Raw genomic sequence first — 21599 nt, forward strand, 5'->3', positions numbered from 1 at the left:
GGGTACTCCGGTTTCCCCCACAGTCCAAAGACATGCAGGTTAGGTTAACTGGTGACTCTAAATTGACCGTAGGTGTGAATGTGAGTGTGAATGGTTGTCTGTGTCTGTGTCAGCCCTGCAATGACCTGGCGACTTGTCCAGGGTGTACCCCGCCTTTCGCCCGTAGTCAGCTGGGATAGGCTCCAGCTTGCCTGCGACCCTGTAGAAGGATAAGGATAAAGTGGCTAGAGATAATGAGATGAGACACACTGCCTCGTGGCCAGTGTTAGTAATTACCAGTCATACACACCACCTAGTGGCCAGTGCTAGCCAGTAAAGAAATAAAACAAAAGAGACTGGCTATGAGAAAATTCTACAACCCAGAAACAGATGGGAGCTCCACTTTTAGGCAGTGCCTAAATCTACATATTACTCTAAGTAAAAAGTTAAGGAGGAAAAATGTTTTTGCTTTCTTCTTAGAAATGGAATTAAGTTAGAGTGCAAATATTCCATTTCATTAACACTCAAGTAAAGTATAAATATACCCAAAATAATACAAAGTCAAAGTCCAATCACTCAAGCATTTTCCACCCCTGGTTTTATGAATATTAACAACTGATGGGTAGGGTGGCATTGTGGTGCAGTGATTATCACTTTCGGCTCACAGCAAGAAGGTCCTGGGTTTGACTGATTGCAGTGATTGCGGCTGAACGGGTCTTTCTGTCTGGGCCTTTCTGTCATGTTCTCCATGTGCCTGTGTGGATTTCCTCCAGGTACTTCAGTTTCCTCCTCCAGTCTTACAACGTGGATTAACTGACTCCTCTAAATTGGCCATAGATGTGAGTGTGAGTGGTCAGTTGTTTCTATGTTAACTCTGCAATAGATTGGTGACCTGCCCAGGGTGTACCCCGCCTCTCACCCGAAGTCAGCTGGGATCTGCTTCAGCTCCACTACAATTCTAATGGATGCGCAGTATCGATAATGGATGGATGGATGGATGGATTAGTGGGCAGTGTCAGTGAAAACTGAGTGTGTGTTGGAGAGTCAGTAAAAGGGACCCAACAACAATTTATTAAAACTATAAAACATTCTCCTTGACTTATCTGCTGCATTTGATATCATCAATCATGACATACTCATCTCCCGTCTGTCAGATATTGGTATCACAGACATAGCCCTCCAATGGTTTTGGTCCTACCTCACCAAGAGATGACAGTTTGTCACACTGGGTCTACATAAGTCCTCCATGGCCCCTATTACTTGTGGTGTCCCCCAGGGGTTTGTTCTTGGGCCCTTCCTTTTCCTTATATACATCCTGCCCCTTGGCCAAATTATTCGTAACCATGGTCTTAACTTCCATTGCTATACTGATGACATCCAATTATATCTCACTACATCCTCCCCCACTGACCCCCCTCTCAGTTCCCTCAAATGACTGTCTATCAGACCTAAAGTTGTGGATGCAGAATAATTTTCTAAAACTTAACACAGATAAAACAGAAATCATGCTTATCAGTCCCAAATATTCATTGTCCAGATCCTCCGGTTTCAGTTTTAACATCGATGGTGCAATTGTTAAATCTTCACTTGTTGTTAGAAACCTTGGAATACTGCTTGACCCCTCACTCAATTTTGATCCCCACATTAAATCCCTCACCAAGACTGCTTTCTTCCACCTCTGGAACATTGCCCGCCTTTGCCCCTTTTTTTCCACTAGTGATGCTTAAACGTTGGTCCACTCCTTCTTTATGTCCCGCCTAGATTATTGTAACTCCCTTCTCATTGACCTCCCTACTAAATCCCTTCAAAGACTACAATACATTCAGAACTCTGCGGCGAGGCTCATCACTTATACCAAATCATCTGCTCATATCACCCCCATTCTTTCTCAGCTTCACTGGCTACCTGTTCTGTACAGAATTAAATATAAAATATAAAGCTCTCCATAACCTTGCTCCTTCTTACATCTGTGATCTTCTTACCCTGTATACTCCATCCCGTTCTCTCAGATCCTCTAGCTATAATTTCCTTGCTGTTCCTCGCACTAGACTCTCTACCCTGGGTGGCAGGTCCTTCAGTGCCATGGCCCCCAAGCTCTGGAATTCCCTTCCTCAACCCCTCTGTGACTGCTCTTCTCTTCCTTTCTTCAAATCTCATCTCAAAACCTTTCTGTTGCATGAACATTTCTCCATCAGTGCATAAACTCACCACTCTTTAGCAACTCCCCCTTTTTTTTGGTGTTTTCTCTGACCTATGTAAAGCCTAGGTCACAACTGGCCGTACGTGCTCCTACGGCCAGTCTATGTGCAAAAAATGCAAGAAACGCACGGAGGGCGTGCGTGTGACGTGGTGATTTTCTAGCTGTAGACTGGCCGCAGACCAGCCGCAGAGGTTCTTTGTCATGTCAAACAAACTCTACGGGCGCTTACGTTTTTTTCAGGTTGCAAGACAAACTTACGGCCAACATGCGTCTTTCTCCACGAACAAAAAAAACGCAGCGATTTGGGAAATGCCAAAAATCGCACCGCCAAAAAATCGTACGTCTGGTTGTGACCTAGGCTTAAAGCAACTTTGAGTTTGAGAAAAGTGCTATATAAATGTAACTTTATTATTATTATTATTATTATTGGTATGATGTTCTTGGTACAACTTAACTGACTTTCATGTAAGACTTTTATAGACACCAGTGAATGATTAAAAATGCATGAAAATAATGTTTCGCATTTTAAGGACATTTTACTTCTGACTGATTCAAATTTGTGAGTTCATTTGTCAAGTGTTGCTTGACAATATAACTGAGTCTGTTTATAAACTCAAGAAAGTATTTTCATTCAGATTAATATTTAATATACAGCTGTCCTCAGTGTAAATTAACTTAGGACAGGAAGGAACAGTTGCTAAAAGCGCATTCTCTTTGCCAAAGTTGTAATATAAGCAAATTGCAGAACAATCCTTCTCAAAGTGTTATCAAACAGGGTTATCAATGCATAATTTATACCTTTGCCTTTTGTTCAACAGTTTCTTCTCTGAAATTGAATTGGAAAGCAATTTCCTTTGCTTAGATTGCTCATTCTCTGATCATAATGAGTTTGCAGGGCCTTGCTGCTTATAGTGCCTCTCTTTGACCTCATACCCTATAGGTGGCATAGGCAATCAGCTAATGCCACTGGATGTGCTCAGTAGGCCCCATTAATGCAGTACTGTGGGCTATAGGGAACATAAGAATTGCACAGGCAAGTGCACTGCACTCAGGCTACACAATTTTCATCTTCTGCAGGTGGGAAAGTGGAGTGCTTCAGGAGGCCTGAACATCACAGAGCTCCCGAAGAGGAATGGCATGAACATCACTGACTCACTCTCCAACCGCTCCCTGGTCATCACTACAATACTGGTAAGGTCACATAAGCACTGAAAGCAAATTCCCTACTATTTCTATTCCTCTTTCCTCTCTTTCTTCTGACAGTTGAAATAATATTTCCATCAAAAGGCTAGAGAGCAATAACAGGTAGTAATCTACTGTATGACACATAATGATGATATTCAACTAAACCAGTTTGATCTTTCAGTTAATGATGTCCTTTTTTGGCAAAAAATTTTGTTAAAGTTAGCTTTAAATTGATATTGTTGAAGTATTTCTTCTCTTTGATACATATTTCTTTTGGCTAGTGGGGGTACCAGAATTTTGAGTTCTGCCCAAGAGTGAAATGATTTAAAATAAACAGTTGTATCTTCTTATACAGATGCTTTAGACCCTGTATTCATGCTTCTCATTGTGATGATAGCAGGTTTGGTCAAGCTGTCACTGGGATGTTGAACTAAAGCAGCATTTGTGGGCTTGATTTTGGCTGGCACATGATTTAACAACAAAGATAAACACTGACATTAGTTTTGGATAAGACGGGAACACTTTTTAATCTGTACTTTTCTGGTGCTCACTACAGCAGTTCCCTGAGCTGCAAAAAGAAATGAACAATGTAACATCACATCAATAGTATATGTAAAAAGAGAGACCTTTTTTCAGTAATTATCTGGAGTTATTAACTATAATAAAATTGGTAGAAAATGTTTGTAACTATTAAAGTAAGACAGTTAAGTGTGGATATGCAGATGAGTCCTGGGGTTTTAATTGTTTAATCATGTATGAGTTGCAAAGTACATACACATACATGTTTTTTATGTCAGAATCTATAACATTCGGTGATTCATATCTGGTGAAATATGGTCGATTCTGAGGTCCATATACAGTATGTAGTCTCTCATAGGCTTTTGCTATGAATATTCCTTTGTAATCCTGGAAGTTCAAACATTCGCTCTTTTGCTTAATTGTATTTGAAGTGCTTTTACTGTGTGTGAATGACTAGTTTACAGTATTGGTCTGTCTGCTTCAGGTATCTGTGCTCAGCAAATAAAAAAAAAAAAAAAAGTCAATGTTTATGCGTCAGTGAATGTAATTTTTTTTTACAAGTGATCTTTTCAGTTTATTTACATTGTTTTTTTCACAAATAAAGCCAAAGAGTAAACATTAGTGTTCACCCACCAAACAGTTTTATTACATGTTTTCAGCCAACTTTTGTTACTTATTGTTCTTGATGGTCAGTTTCTGATGAGAGCCAGCACACAAATCCACATTATGTCTGAAATCTAGCCAGCATGAGACATGTGGAGCCAAAACATGACTGATCATGTGGCACATCTACATCTACATGCTTTCATATCAAACCAGCTCACCAAAACACAAATAATAGACCTGGCATTTTTCATATCAGACATGGTGCTCTGAAAAAAGATTAAGATATTTAATGTAGTTTCCCTGCACACATTGTCTTCACTCCATTGAATATAATTGTTTCTCTTCTCTCCACCCCTCCTTCTTGAGTAAACCCATGCAGAGAGTGAGAGAGAGATAGGCAGAGCAAGAGAAGCAGCTTTTACAGCTTTGATATGAGTCCAAACCTTGGGGAATTTCACATATTAGGATGCAGAGAACAGATGGTAATGACTTTTTTCTGCAACACGCAAAGTTTTTGATCAAGATAATTGGACAACTTATAAAAAGTTTTCCTTGGAGTTGGCTGACTTCAGTTTTAATATAAATTCCATTATAGTTAAGAACTCACTGTTATTTATTTATTTATTTATTTATTTATTTATTTATTTGTTTGTTTGTTTATTTATTTATTGTGTTAGTTCCACTCATCCATAGTCTTAAATTAGAAATCGGTCATAGACAAACAATAGCCTTCCAAAGCAAACAGAATAACAGACATTTTATACAGCATCCACCATCAGTATTAAAGAAATATTTATAAATGCACAAATGTAAAAATGCATATCCATAATTTATGTATTTCTGTAAATATACTTTGTGATAATGTCCATTGTTAAAAGGACTATACAATATACAAATATAACTGAATTGAATAAGCCATGAATAAGGAAATTAGCAATATTGAGTATACTGTCCTATTAGAATATATCATACAGTACTTGATTGTTAACCTACACTATTAACAAAAGTAAAATGAGACAGTAATCAAAATGTTTAACTGAAGAGTTTGTTTCCAAAACACATTATTCACCAAATTCTCAGTTGTGTGTTTTTGTTAATGTAATTGAATGCTAATTGGTCCCTATACGGTAGTGTATACAGTGATGCTTGAAAGTTTGTGAACCCTTTAGAATTTTCTATATTTCTGCATATGACCTAAAACATCATCAGATTTTCACACAAGTCCTCAAAGTAGATAAAGAGAACCCAGTTAAACAAATGAGACAAAAATATTATACTTGGTCATTTATTTTAAGAGGAAAATGATCCAATATTACATATCTGTGAGTGGCAAAAATATGTGAACCTCGAGGATTAGCAGTTAATTTAAAGGTGAAATTAGAGTCAGGTGTTTTCAATCAATGGGATAACAATCAGGTGTGAGTGGGCACCCTGTTTTACTTGAAGAACAGGGATCTATCAAAGTCTGATCTTCACAACACATGTTTGTGGAAGTGTATTATGGGACAAACAAAGGAGCTTTCTGAGGACCTCAGAAAAAGCGTTGTTGATGCTCATCAGGCTGGAAAAGGTTACAAAACTATCTCTAAAGAGTTTGGACTCCACCAATCTACAGTCAGACAGATTGTGTACTAATGGAGGAAATTCAACACCATTGTTACCCTCCCCAGGAGTGGTCGACCAACAAAGGTCTCTCCAAGAGCAAGGCGTGTAATAGTTGGCGAGGTCACAAAGGACCCCAGGGTAACTTCTAAGCAACTGAAGGCCTCTCTCACATTGGCTAATGTTAATGTTCATGGGTCCACCATCAGGAGAACACTGAACAACAATGGTGTTGTTCTAAAGTGGCAGGGTTTGCAAGAGCCACTGCTTTTGAAAAAAAGAACATTGCTGCTTGTCTGCAGTTTGCTAAAGATCACATGGACAAGCCAAAAGGCTACTGGAAAAATGTTCTGTGGATGGATGAGACCAAAATAGAACTTTTTGGTTAAAATGAGGAGCATTATGTTTGGAGAAAGGAAAAAAATTGCATTCCAGCATAAGAACCTTATTTGTGAAACATGGTGGTGGTAGTGTCATGGTTTGGGCCTGTTTTGCTGCATCTGGGCCAGGACAGCTTGCCATCATTGATAGAACAATGAATTCTGAATTATATCAGCGAATTCTAAAGGAAAACGTACGGACATCTGTCCATGAACTGAATCTCAAGAGAAGGTGGGTCATGCAGCAAAACAATGACCCGAAGCACACAAGTTGTTCTACTAAAGGATGGTTAAAGAAGAATAAAGTTAATGTTTTGGAATGGCCAAGTCAAAGTCCTGACCTTAATCCAATGGAAATGTTGTGGAAGGACCTGAAGCGAGCACTTCATGTGAGGAGACCCACCAACATCCCAGAGTTGAAGCTGATCTGTACGGAGGAATGGGCTAAAATTCATCCAAGCCGGTGTGCAGGACTGATCCACAGTTATTGGAAATGTTTACTTGCAGTTATTGCTTCACAAGGGAGTCACACCAGATACTGAAAGGAAAGTTTCACATACTTTTGCCACTAACAGATATGTAATATTGGATTATTTTCCTCAATAAATAAATGACCAAGTATAATATTTTTGTCTCATTTGTTTAACTGGGTTCTCTTTATCTACTTTTAGTACTTGTGTGAAAATCTGATGATGCCTTATTTCATATTTATGTAGAAATATAGAAAATTCTAAAGGGTTCACAAACTTTCAAGCACCACTGTAGGTATGTGCTAATCATAGCTGTTTGCATTACAAACAATTTTCTTTTTTAGGTGTTAAAACTTGCAAAATATTTTATTCACCATGTGTTTTTCAAATGGGTTATATTCTAATACTTTATGGAATATTTTACATTATTTTTTGCATTAGTTAACAAATCATGACATTTAATATGCCAAAAGTAATGGTTTATTTTAAATGGTAAAATTTATGTAATGCTAACAAAAGACAGCTTAATTACTCATGTTTATTTAATTTATACTAAAAACACATCCACATAACTTAGCAAAAAACACAGAAGGGTGGCACAGTGGTGCATCACAAAGCAAATACAACCCCGATTCCAAAAAAGTTGGGACAAAGAACAAATTGTAAATAAAAACGGAATGCAATGATGTGGAATTTTCAAAATTCCATATTTTATTCAGAATAGAACATAGATGACATATCAAATGTTTAAACTGAGAAAATGCATCATTTAAAGAGAAAAATTAGGTGATTTTAAATTTCATGACAACAACACATCTCAAAAAAAGTTGGGACAAGGCCATGTTTACCACTGTGAGACATCCCCTTTTCTCTTTACAACAGTCTGTTAACGTCTGGGGACTGAGGAGACAAGTTGCTCAAGTTTAGGGATAGGAATGTTAACCCATTCTTGTCTAATGTAGGATTCTAGTTGCTCAAATGTCTTAGGTCTTTTTTGTTGTATCTTCCATTTTATGATGCGCCAAATGTTTTCTATGGGTGAAAGATCTGGACTGCAGGCTGGCCAGTTCAGTACCTGCACCCTTCTTCTACGCAGCCATGATGCTGTAATTGATGCAGTATGTGGTTTGGCATTGTCATGTTGGAAAATGCAAGGTCTTCCCTGAAAGAGACGTCGTCTGGATGGGAGCATATGTTGCTCTAGAACCTGGATATACCTTTCAGCATTGATGGTGTCTTTCCAGATGTGTAAGCTGCCCATGCCACATGCACTAATGCAACCCCATACCATCAGAGATGCAGGCTTCTGAACTGAGCACTGATAACAACTTGGGTCGTCCTTCTCCTCTTTAGTCCGAATGATACGGCATCCCTGATTTCCATAAAAAACTTCAAATTTTGATTCTTCTGACCACAGAGCAGTTTTCCACTTTGCCACAGTTCATTTTAAATGAGTCTTGGCCCAGAGAAGACGTCTGCACTTCTGGATCATGTTTAGATACGGCTTCTTCTTTGAACTATCGAGTTTTAGCTGGCAACGGCAGATGGCACGGTGAATTGTGTTCACAGATAATGCTCTCTGGAAATATTCCTGAGCCCGTTTTGTGATTTCCAATACAGAAGCATGCCTGTATGTGATGCAGTGCCGTCTAAGGGCCCGAAGATCACGGGCACCCAGTATGGTTTTCCGGCCTTGACCCTTACGCACAGAGATTCTTCCAGATTCTCTGAATCTTTTGATGATATTATGCACTGTAGATGATGATATGTTCAAACTCTTTGCAATTTTACACTGTCGAACTCCTTTCTGATATTGCTCCACTATTTGTCGGCGCAGAATTAGGGGGATTGGTGATCCTCTTCCCATCTTTACTTCTGAGAGCCGCTGCCACTCCAAGATGCTCTTTTTATGCCCAGTCATGTTAATGACCTATTGCCAATTGACCTAATGAGTTGCAATTTGGTCCTCCAGCTGTTCCTTTTTTGTACCTTTAACTTTTTCAGCCTCTTATTGCCCCTGTCCCAACTTTTTTGAGATGTGTTGCTGTCATGAAATTTCAAATGAGCCAATATTTGGCATGAAATTTCAAAATGTCTCACTTTCAACATTTGATAAGTTGTCTATGTTCTATTGTGAATACAATATCAGTTTTTGAGATTTGTAAATTATTGCATTCTGTTTTTATTTACAATTTGTACTTTGTCCCAACTTTTTTGGAATCGGGGTTGTAACTATAGAAATTAATTATTTCAATAGAGCAATGTTATTTTTACATTATATATGATGCTTTAACTAGTCTGTTTCTTATCCATTATTATTCATCATTTATTTTATGTCAAAAATGCATTGAAATAAACCAAATAGATAGTTGAAGCTAAAAAGAGAAATGTGGTGTAGTATCCTAGCATCTGCTTTTACGTTTATACTATAAATACTAACCCCATTTCCAGAAAAGTTGGGATATTTTCCAACATGCAGTAAAAACAAAAATCTGTGATTTGTTAATTCAGGTGAACCTTTAGTTAACTGACAAAATACAAAGAAAAGATTTTAAACAGTTTTACTGACCAACTTAATTGTATTTTGTAAATATAAATGAATTTAGAATTTGATGCCTGCAACATACTCAAAAAAAAGTTGGGAAGAGGCATTATTACCTTTGTATTGCAACACTTTTCCTTTTACGGACACTTTTCAATCATATGGGATCTGAGGAGACTAATTGTTGCAGTTTTGCAATGGGAACTTATGTTCATTCTTGCTTGATAAGACTTCAGCTGCTCAACAGTCCGTGGTCACCGTTGTCTAATTATCCTCTTCATGATGCGCCATACAATCTCAATAGGAGGCAGATCTGGACTGGCAGCAGGTCAGTCAAACACATGCACTCTGTGTCTGTGAAGCCACGCTGTTATCAACTGTGCAGAATGAGACCTGGCATTGTCCTGCTGAAATAAGCATGGACTTCCCAGGAAGAGATGTTGGCTTGATGAATATGTCTCTCTAAAGCTAAGGTCAGAGTTTGCATGTTCCCCCCGTGTCTGTGTGGGTTTCTTCCAGGTGCTTCGGTTTCCCCCACAGTCCAAAGACATGTAGTTAGGCTAACTGGCTACTCTAAATTGACCCAGGTGTGAATGCGTGTATGAGTGCGCAGAAAGGAACTGACCAACCTACTGCTGCAATTCTGGCCAAATCAACCAAACATGGTTTGCTTCAAGCCCAGATCGGGTTCAGCAGTGATGACGACAACGAAAGCTAAGGTCATACATAGACGGTTGACCTGTGAGAATTGTGGCTGGGGCTACTGTGGCCATTCCAGCAGATTTTGGAGGTGCTCTGTCCTATAAATTTGGGTGGAGTAAATATGCAAATGAAGCCACAGTAGGCGTGACAGAAGATGCCAGTAAACCAATGGTGGCAGTGACGTATAATGATGTATGGCCTCATGGCAATGACAGCAGTGTTTATGGTCTTCACAGCTGCAGTACAGCATAGCCATTGCAAGACTAAATAAGCCATGCCCCCTAGGCAAACTTTTTACTTTCTGTAGAATGTTGTTCCATGAAAATTTTAAGCTTGATGGTTGTGATGTAATGCTATGGTAACCCCTGGTAGCCCATGTTAGTTTCACGTATGCCTCAAGGATGCTCACATATGCCTCAAGAATACTTATGGATGCCTTCGCGGTTGCAACGGATGAATTCATCCGCCACTTGACCCACTGCAATTTTCAACACGATCAAACTTTCCAGGCATGGAAGCCATGCACTCCCATTTGTCAAGGTAGCCCCACGGCTCTCATGTATTCTGAAAGAAAGGCCTGGAACGCATGCCAGTTGACCCCTGGAAGGCCTAAAATAATCTACCGGTGTCTACCATGAAGTGATTCTGGCTATTTGAGACTGAGGCATAAAATCTCAGTATATGCCCCAATAAACCAATGGTACCTTCACACACATACAACTCACCCATGCCATGGGCACTGATATACCCTCATACCATCACAGTTGCTGGCTTTTGCACCTATATCTGATAGCAAACTGAATGGTCATGTTCAACTTTGACACTGAGAACTCGACGTCCAGTTTTTCCGAAAACAAGCTGAAACGTGGACTCATCTGGCCACAGCACGTTACCACTGTCTTTTGGTCCATCTGAGATGAGTTCAGGCCCAGAGAAATTGGCAGTGTTTCTACATAGAATTGATGAATGTCTTCCTCCTTGTGTAATGCAGTTTCAGGTTGCATTTCTGGATGCAGTGGTGGACCGTGTTAAGTGACAGCAAGCCCATGTGGCTGTATTTGTCACAGTTCATACACATACACACACACATATTATTATTATTATTATTATTATTATTATTATTGGCGGCACGGTGGTGTAGTGGTTAGCGCTGTCACCTCACAGCAAGAAGGTCCTGGGTTCGAGCCCCGGGGCCGGCGAGGGCCCTTCTGTGTGGAGTTTGCATGTTCTCCCCGTGTCTGCGTGGGTTTCCTCCGGGTGCTCCGGTTTCCCCCACAGTCCAAAGACATGCAGGTTAGGTTAACTGGTGACTCTAAATTGACCGTAGGTGTGAATGTGAGTGTGAATGGTTGTCTGTGTCTATGTGTCGGCCCTGTGATGACCTGGCGACTTGTCCAGGGTGTACCCCGCCTTTCGCCCGTAGTCAGCTGGGATAGGCTCCAGCTTGCCTGCGACCCTGTAGAAGGATAAAGCGGCTAGAGATGATGAGATGAGATTATTATTATTATTATTATTATTATTATTATTATTAAAGCAAATGGAGCAGGCATAGAACAGCAGTATAATCAGTTTCTAAATTTAGCCTGAGCAACATCTGATATAAAGCATCACTTTTCTTATATAGTGACAGTCATGGTCTTTCCCTTGGAACATCTGGATTTTTTCCATTCCTGCTCAAGTGTAAAAATTATGTGCAAGCTAGATGATGGTCGTACTACAACCCCGATTCCAAAAAAGTTGGGACAAAGTACAAATTGTAAATAAAAACAGAATGCAATGATGTGGAAGTTTCAAAATTCCATATTTTATTCAGAATAGAACATAGATGACATATCAAATGTTTAAACTGAGAAAATGTATCATTTAAAGAGAAAAATTAGGTGATTTTAAATTTCATGACAACAACACATCTCAAAAAAGTTGGGACAAGGCCATGTTTACCACTGTGAGACATCCCCTTTTCTCTTTACAACAGTCTGTAAACGTCTGGGGACTGAGGAGACAAGTTGCTCAAGTTTAGGGATAGGAATGTTAACCCATTCTTGTCTAATGTAGGATTCTAGTTGCTCAACTGTCTTAGGTCTTTTTTGTCGTATCTTCTGTTTTATGATGCGCCAAATGTTTTCTATGGGTGAAAGATCTGGACTGCAGGCTGGCCAGTTCAGTACCCGGACCCTTCTTCTACGCAGCCATGATGCTGTAATTGATGCAGTATGTGGTTTGGCATTGTCATGTTGGAAAATGCAAGGTCTTCCCTGAAAGAGACGTCATCTGGATGGGAGCATATGTTGCTCTAGAACCTGGATATACCTTTCAGCATGGATGGTGTCTTTCCAGATGTGTAAGCTGCCCATGCCACATGCACTAATGCAACCCCATACCATCAGAGATGCAGGCTTCTGAACTGAGCGCTGATAACAACTTGGGTCGTCCTTCTCCTCTTTAGTCTGAATGACACGGCGTCCCTGTTTTCCATAAAGAACTTCAAATTTTGATTCAGCTGACCACAGAACAGTTTTCCACTTTGCCACAGTCCATTTTAAATGAGCCTTGGCCCAGAGAAGACATCTGCGCTTCTGGATCATGTTTAGATACGGCTTCTTCTTTGAACTATAGTTTTAGCTGGCAACGGTGGATGGCACGTTGAATTGTGTTCACAGATAATGTTCTCTGGAAATATTCCTGAGCCCATTTTGTGATTTCCAATACAGAAGCATGCCTGTATGTGATGCAGTGCCGTCTAAGGGCCCGAAGATCATGGGCACCCAGTATGGTTTTCCAGCCTTGACCCTTACGCACAGAGATTCTTCCAGATTCTCTGAATCTTTTGATGATATTATGCACTGTAGATGATGATATGTTCAAACTCTTTGCAATTTTACACTGTCGAACTCCTTTCTGATATTGCTCCACTATTTGTCGGCGCAGAATTAGGGGGATTGGTGATCCTCTTCCCATCTTTACTTCTGAGAGCCGCTGCCACTCCAAGATGCTCTTTTTATACCCAGTCATGTTAATGACCTATTGCCAATTGACCTAATGAGTTGCAATTTGGTCCTCCAGCTGTTCCTTTTTTGTACCTTTAACTTTTTCAGCCTCTTATTGCCCCTGTCTCAACTTTTTTGAGGTGTGTTGCTGTCATGAAATTTCAAACGAGCCAATATTTGGCATGGAATTTCAAAATGTCTCACTTTTGACATTTGATATGTTGTCTATGTTCTACTGTGAATACAATATCAGTTTTTGAGATTTGTAAATTATTGCATTCCGTTTTTATTTACAATTTGTATTTTGTCCCAACTTTTTTGGAATCGGGGTTGTAGATTAACAAAAAAGAAAAACTAAGGAAAATGGATCATTTAGCTCACTAAATGTCTCTGAATAACTGAACTATGCAGTCATAAAGGGTAACAAATATCAAAATAGTCAAATGCTGAAGAGATGTCATCACTGTCTGACAAAAATGAGCTCCTCAAACTTTCCAAAGCTGCAAAATTGTGTCATTTCTCCACAGTCATTTAATGAAACCCTCCTACTAAGATCATCAGTAATATTGTTGATGACATTATGAACATGTTCATTTTCATTGCCGCATTCTGTTCGTAATCAAGGATTTATACGACCCAAATAATAAGCTTCTGGCGAAGTATTACATGGCTATAAAGATTCAGGGCCCAGCCTATAAACTACATGAGTCTCCTATTGTGACAATTTGTGGAAACATATGAGGGGATGCAGAACTTGTGGGTACGTACGTGTGTGTGTGTGTGTGTGTGTGTGTGGGTGGGTGGGTGGGGGTAACTGTTTACATTGGATTTTGTTTTATTATAATACTTTTGAAAATAGCTTGAATTGGAAAAAACAACTGTTTGCCCTCATAAATATGTGGTTAGCAGCAAATAAAATTATGTGATGGCATTATATGCAAATAGATTAACTGAGTGCCCAAAGTGTGATTTACTTGTTGTTGCATTCGTGTAAACCCATTTCTGCTTTTTGAAGCAAATTAATAAAGCTATTATTTTATTTTAGATTCCCAAAATTGTATTTCAATGTCTCTTAAAATGAAACTATTTCTCAAAAGATTGACTTGGTATTTAAAAAAATGGTTCCATTATCTCACTTTTACTGCAATAGTTGAAATTAACAACTCCGATACCTTTGCATTAATAAAAACACAAGTGGTTTTAGCAACATCACAAAGTAAGTTAGCACATGTATTAATTGACATTTGTTGAAATGATAACAAAATGCCTGTACTGACTATTCAACCCATGAATAAAAATAGGTCCACATAAATTAATAAAAAATCAATTACAACATGTTCATAAATGATGATAAATTACTGAAGTCTCATATACAGATGTAAATGTTAGAACATGCTTTCAGCCTCACGTTTGAATGTTTGCCAGTTAACATGTTCATTAAAATGTTGTTTAATATTAGTCATTTGGGGACATAATTTTCCTCACTGATTACATGCACATTAATGGAAGTGTTGATTATTTGACATCTTGTTAAAATACAAGTATTAGTTACTTGTTACATATGAACATGCTACATATGAGTGACACACCATCCATCCATCCATCCATCCATCCATTATCTATACAGCTTATCCATCAGGGTCGCAGGGGACACTGGAGCCAAACCCAGCTGACTTTGGGAGAGAGGCAGGGTAGACCCTGGGCAGGGTGCCAATCTATCACAGGAATTTACACCAATTTCTAGATTTTTGTGTTTTTGGTTTGTAAATCACTCTAAAATGTATCAAATGTGTTAAATGTATCAAATCACATCCACAAATTAGTACACTTTATTGTGGAATTAGGGTCATAACGTTTTAAAAGGAAGTGTATAAAATTGAAAATACTAATCAGTATCAAAGTTACAGAGTTGCAAAATATGGAACTGAATTATATAAATGTTTATTGGCTTTGACTTATTTGTAGCTCCCTGTTAGAGCATTCAGGTGTGATCAGTTTCTCTCAATTAGGAATGTGTGCTTGCCAGTGAGAGAAAAAGCTGACCTCACCACTGCTTTTCATTTGATTTTTTGTATCTGCACAGGAGGAGCCATATGTCATGCTTAAGAAGTCTGACAAGGCACTTGTTGGAAATGACCGCTTCGAGGGCTTCTGCATTGACCTGCTGAAGGAACTAGCTGGTATTCTGGGGTTTTCTTATGAGATCCGTTTAGTGGCTGATGGGAAATATGGCTTCCAGGATGACAAGGGCCAGTGGAATGGCATCATAAAAGAGCTTATAGACCATGTAAGTATAAGTTAACTTTCACTCCATTAACACTAGTAACACAATAGCCATTTAAAATATTTAATAAATGTGGAGCAGTACTACAGCTACTACAATGGTGCTTGAAAGTTTGTGAACCCTTTAGAATTTTCTATATTTCTGCATATGACCTAAAACATCATCGGATTTTCACGCAAGTCCTAAAAGTAGATAAAGAGAACCCAGTTAAACAAATGAGACAAAAATATGATACTTGGTCATTTATTTATTGAGGAAAATGATCCAAAATTACATATCTGTGAGTGGCAAAAGTATGTAAACCTTTGCTTTCAGTATCTGGTGTGACCCTCTTGTGCAGCAATAACTGCAACTAAATGTTTCTGGTAACTGTTGATCAGTCCTGCACACCAGCTTGAAGGAATTTTAGCCCGTTCCTCCATACAGAACAGCTTCAACTCTGGGATGTTGGTGGGTTTCCTCACATGAAGTGCTCGCTTTAGGTCCTTCCACAACATTTCGACTGGATTAAGGTCAGGGCTTTGACTTGGTCATTCCAAAACATTAACTTCATTCTTCTTTAACCATTCTTTGGTAGAACGACATGTGTGCTTAGCAAGGTCTTGCTGCATGACCCACCTTCTCTTGAGATTCAGTTCACAGACAGATGTCTGTACATTTTCCTTTAGAATTCGCTGGTATAATTCAGAATTCATTGTTCCATCAAAGATGGCAAGCCGTCCTGGCCCAGATGCAGCAAAACAGGCCCAAACTATGATACTATCACCAGCATGTTTCACAGATGGGATAAGGTTCTTATGCTGGCATGCAGTGTTTTCCTTTCTTCAAACATAACACTTCTCATTTAAACTGAAGTTGTATTTTGGTCTCATCTGGCCACAAAACATTTTTCCAGTAGCCTTCTGGCTTGTCCACGTGATCTTTAGCAAACTGCAGACAAGCAGCAATGTTCTTTTTGGAGAGCAGTAGCTTTCTCCTTGCAACCCTGCCATGCACACCATTGTTGTTCAGTGTTCTCCTGATGGTGGACTCATGAACATTAACATTAGCCAATGTGAGAGAGGCCTTCAGTTGCTTAGAAGTTACCCTGGGTCCTTTGTAACCTTGCTGACTATTACACACCTTGCACTTGGAGTGATCTTTGTTGGTCGACCACTCCTGGGGAGGGTAATAATGGTCTTGAATTTCCTCCATTTGTACACAATCTGTCTGACTGTGGATTGGTGGAGTCCAAACTCTTTAGAGATGGTTTTGTAACCTTTTCCAGCCTGATGAGCATCAACAAGGCTTTTTTTTTTTGAGGTCCTCAGAAATCTCCTTTGTTTGTGCCATGATACACTTCCACAAACATGTGTTGTGAAGATCAGACTTTGAGAGATCCCTGTTCTTTAAATAAAACAGGGTGCCCACTCACACCTGATTGTCATCCCATTGATTGAAAACACCTGACTCTAATTTCACCTTCAAATTAACTGCTAATCCTAGAGGTTCACATACTTTTGCCACTCACAGATATGCAATATTGGATCATTTTCCTCAATAAATAAACGACCGAGTATAATATTTTTGTCTCATTTGTTTAACTGGGTTTTCTTTATCTACTTTTAGGACTTGTGTGAAAATCTGATAATATTTCAGTTCATATTTATGCAGAAATATCGAAAATTCTAAAGGGTTCACAAACTTTCAAGCACCACTGTACACAAATACGACAATAAACCTCACTGTGTGGTTTGACTGTTTATGAATAATTGTAAAACAATTCACAAAAAATAATTATATACAGTGGCCTCCACAAGTATTGGCACCCCTTGTTGCTGCTCCTGCTGCTGGGCTGTCACTCATGCAGAGTATGACGTAACCGACATCTTCATTGACATCTTCACGGAATAGTCCAATACGGTGTAGGCATGTTCGGCCACAGTGCTGGCATCTATGTTGATTGCCAATGTTCAGAGGAGCTTCACTTGCGTTAGCTCGGCTGGTTCTTCTCAGGCTGCGCTGCTGAGTTTCAGCTTGGAGGCGAGCTTCAACAACTTTCACAGAATTCTTGGTGAGGTGGTGCCAGGTCTTGCAATCACGTGCCATTTCTTCCCATGAGTTGATGTTAATGCTGCAGGCAGCTAGATGTCTCTTGAGGCAGTCCTTGTAACGCAATTTGGGTCGTTCAACAGTTCTCTTTCCCTCCGACAGTTCCCCATAGAACACTGCTTTAGGAAGCCAGTCCCCCCAGGATTTCGCGGGCTTTTTTGTGATTGTTGCGGGCTAAAATGTCTGATGTTGCGGGGGGGGGTTCCAAAAAATTGCGATGAAAGTTGCGGTGTTTTTTAGGTTTTTGTTGCGATTACATTGCGGGAGGAAGTGAAAGTTGCGAGAAATTGTTGCGATTTTCTCTTTTTATGATTAAAATTGAGTGATATGTTAAATATTATTACTGAAAAACTATTGATTAAAAAACAAAGACACTGAGAAATGGTCCTATAAACAACTTTACCAATATAAAAGATTACCAGGACTACAAAAATGCAGAAAAATAGGCTTTACTTATCCAAATGGACCTGTTGGTTCAAAAGTTATAGTGCATAGAACCTCACAGCACAACATGAAGTTACCTTAAAATATAATATAAATGCCTCAGCTTTCATGTAAGAAAAAACAAACTATTAATACTAGTACTGTGTGCAGGCAGTCTCTCCTGAAGACTAAATTAAACAATAAGTATAAACTAATAAAATAAATGGCTCAGGCTTCATAGAAGAAAAAATAAACAATTTGAACAGAATCTCACAGTATGATGCTGAAGCTGCCTAAACAATGGAAAATAAAATACCATTTTAGCAAAAATGTTGCCATCCATTAATTTCTTGTATTAAGTAAAAAAAATAATGTAAAGTGCACACAGTCCTTCACTGTAAACATAACACACTTTCAGTAACAGAATTTAAGCCTACTAGTGCATCTCAAAAAATTAGAATACCATGAAAAAGTTTCTTTTTTTCATAATTTAATTCAAAAAGGTAAACTTTCATATATTCTATATTCATTACATGTAAAGTGAAATATTTAAAGCCTTTTTTTGTTTTAATTTTGATGATTATGGCTTATAGCTCATGAAAATCAGAAATCCAGTATCTCAAATGATTAGAATATTCCCTAAGATCAATCAAAAAAAGGATTTACAATACAGAAATGTCCAACTTCTGAAAAGTATATTCATTTATACACTCAATACTTGGTTGGGGCTCCTTTACCATGAATTACTGTATCAATGCGGTGTGGCATGGAGGTGATCAGTCTGTGACACTGCTGAGGTGTTATTGAAGCCCAGGTTGCTTTGATAGTGGCCTTCAGCGTATCTGTATTTTTGGGTCGGGTGTTTCTCATCTTCCTCTTGACAATACCCCATAGATTCTGTATGGGGTTCAGGTCAGGCAAGTTGGCTGGCCAATCAAACACAGTAATATCATGGTCAGCAAACCATTTGGTAGTAGTTTTGGCACTGTGGGTAGGTGTTAAGTCCTGCTGGAAAAGGAAATCAGCATCTCCAAAAAGCTCGTCAGCAGATGGAAGCATGAAGTGCTCTAAAATCTCCTGGTAGATGGCTGTGTTGACTTTGGACTTGATAAAATACAGTGGACCAACACCAGCAGATGACATGGCACCCCAAATCATCACAGACTGTGGAAACTTCACACTGGGCTTCAAACACCTTGGATTCTGTGCCTCTCCACTCTTCCTCCGGAATCTAGAACCGTGATTTCCAAATTAAATGCAATATGTACTTTCATCTGAAAAGAGGACTTTGGACCACTGAGCAACAGTCCATTTCTTTCTCTCCTTAGCCCAGATAAGACACTTCTGACATTGTCTCTGGCTCAGGAGTAGCTTGATATTAGGAATGCAAAAGTTGTATCCCCTTTCTTGAAGATGTCTGTTCGTGATGGGTCTTGATACACTGACACCAGCCTCAGTCCACTCCTTGTGAAGCTCTCCCAAGTTCTTGAATCAACTTTTCTTGACAATCCTCTCAAGACTGTGGCCATCCCTGTTGCTTGTGTACCTTTTCCAGCCACCCTTTTCAGCAATGACCTTTTGTGGCTTACCCTCCTTGTGGAGGGCATCAGTGATCATCTTCTGGACAACAGTCAAGTCAGCAGTCTTCCCCATGATTGTGGTTGCGTGTACTGAACTAGACCGAGAGATACACTGTGTTCATACTGTTTTACTCAAACTCGAAATGAAATATTCTAATATTTTGAGATGGGTTTTTTTATGTTTTTGTACTGTATGCCATACTGATGAAAAATTAAAATAGAAAAATGCTTGAAACATTTTAGTTTATGTGTAATGAGTCTATAGTATATAACATTTTCACTTTCTTAAATAACTGATGGGAAATATTGAACTTTTGCACAATATTCTAATTTTTTGAGATGCACTAGTATATAAACACTGATTCGCGCATGCTGCTTCTCTTGAACGTATACACGGAAGTAAGGCGGAAGGTAGTTTGTCGACGTCATCTCAAGACGACGCCAACGATTGGTCAAATTTGCGGGAAAGTTGCGGTGATTGGATATAATTGCAACACCGCCCTGAATTCACAGGGATTGGTTGAATTTGTGTTGAAGTTGCAAATCACAACATCGCGAAATCCTGGAGGGTCTGGGAAGCCTGGTGTCCTCCATCCTCACCACATGGCCCGTCCGTTGCAGCTGGCTCTGTGTCAACAAGGCTTCAATGCTTGGGATTCCTGCTATAATCCTGACTTCCGTGTTGCTGACCCTGTCACTCCACTTGAGCTTGAGAAGCTGCCTGAGGTGGGACATCTGCATCTTCTGGAGTCGTGGATATGACAGCGGTACAATGTGTAAGATTCAGAGGAGTAGAGAAGGCACGAGAGGACAACTGCTCTGTAGACTTTGCACTTGGTGCTAAGTCTGATACCAGGACGTTTCCACACTCTAGTTTGCAGTTTCCCAAAGGCAGCAGAGGCAGTGCTGATTCTCTACCTCCTTTGTAAGGCTGGTGTTGCATGAGACTGTGCTCCCTAAGTAAGTGAAATGTTCAACACAGTTCAGACATTCACAATTGAGCAGGATGTCTGGTGGCTGATTGTCTGAGGCAGGTGGTGGCTGGAACATCACTTCTGTCTTCTTCACATTGATGGTCAGTCCAAGGCTTGAAGCAGCAGTGCAGAAAGAATTCAACATGGTCTGGAGAGTCTGTGCTGAGTGGGACACCATGGCTGAGTCATCAGCGTAAAGCATCTCCCTCACGCACACTCTTCGGGTCTTTGTCTTGGCCTTGAGTCATTGGGCATTGAAGAGCTTGGCATCTGAGCGAGTGCATAAGGAGACACCATTGTTGTTGTTGGCGGGACAGAGCTCGATGACAGCAGACAGGTAGAGTGAGAAGAGGGTCGGTGCAAGCACACAGCCCTGTTTAACTCCTTGATTCACTTCAAACTGCTCTGAGGTCGTTCTGTCCATTGACACTTGCGCTTTCATACCAGTGAGGCTAGTGATGCCCTGGAGGGCAGCCGTATCGCTGGAAGAGCAGCCAGAGACAGTCCCGGTTCACAGTGTCGAAGGCTTTAGTAAAGTCTATGAACACTATATATAGAGGTCTGTACTGTTCTCTTGCCTTCTCCTGGAGCTGTCTCAAGGTGAAAATCATGTCAATGGTTGACCTTGCACTTCTGAAGCTGCTTTGAGACTCTGTGAGGACTGTGTCCAAGATGGGCTTGATGTGGGAGAGAATAATCTTGCCAAGGACCTTTCCTGCGATAGCTAGGAGCGAAATGCCTCTGTAATTTCCACATTCCTGCTTGCTGCCCTTCTTCTTAAAGATAGGAATGATTGAGGTATCTTTGAAGTCCTGAGGGACTTTTCTCTCACGCCAGATTGTTGATAGGACATCAAATAGCACTTCAACAATGCAGTCTCCTCCTTTCTTGTACATCTCAGCTGGGATGTTATCCATACCAGGAGCTTTACGCAGAGCAAGGGTCTTCACAGCTCTCCTCACTTCCTCCAGGGTAAGTTCGTCGTCTGCGCTTATCAGGACTGGGCATTGCTGGATATTGTTTATGACTGCTGGGTTCGCGTTGGAGCTTTGGTTGAGCAACTGATTGAAATGCT

The 21599-nt window shown here is 39.8% G+C and overlaps 1 protein-coding gene across 1 annotated transcript in view; it reads left to right on the forward strand.

The window, feature by feature from the left end:
• grik3 (glutamate ionotropic receptor kainate type subunit 3) overlaps positions 1 to 21599 on the forward strand; it is a 258630-nt gene that overhangs the window by 179890 nt on the left and 57141 nt on the right. Inside the window, exons 9-10 of the mRNA XM_060922177.1 lie at positions 3257 to 3370; positions 15256 to 15459. Coding sequence (XP_060778160.1) covers positions 3257 to 3370; positions 15256 to 15459 — 318 coding nt within the window. The remainder of the gene's footprint in view (positions 1 to 3256; positions 3371 to 15255; positions 15460 to 21599) is intronic.

The sequence above is a fragment of the Neoarius graeffei genome, chromosome 5 (genome assembly GCF_027579695.1).
Source record: "Neoarius graeffei isolate fNeoGra1 chromosome 5, fNeoGra1.pri, whole genome shotgun sequence".
Lineage (NCBI taxonomy): Eukaryota > Metazoa > Chordata > Actinopteri > Siluriformes > Ariidae > Neoarius > Neoarius graeffei.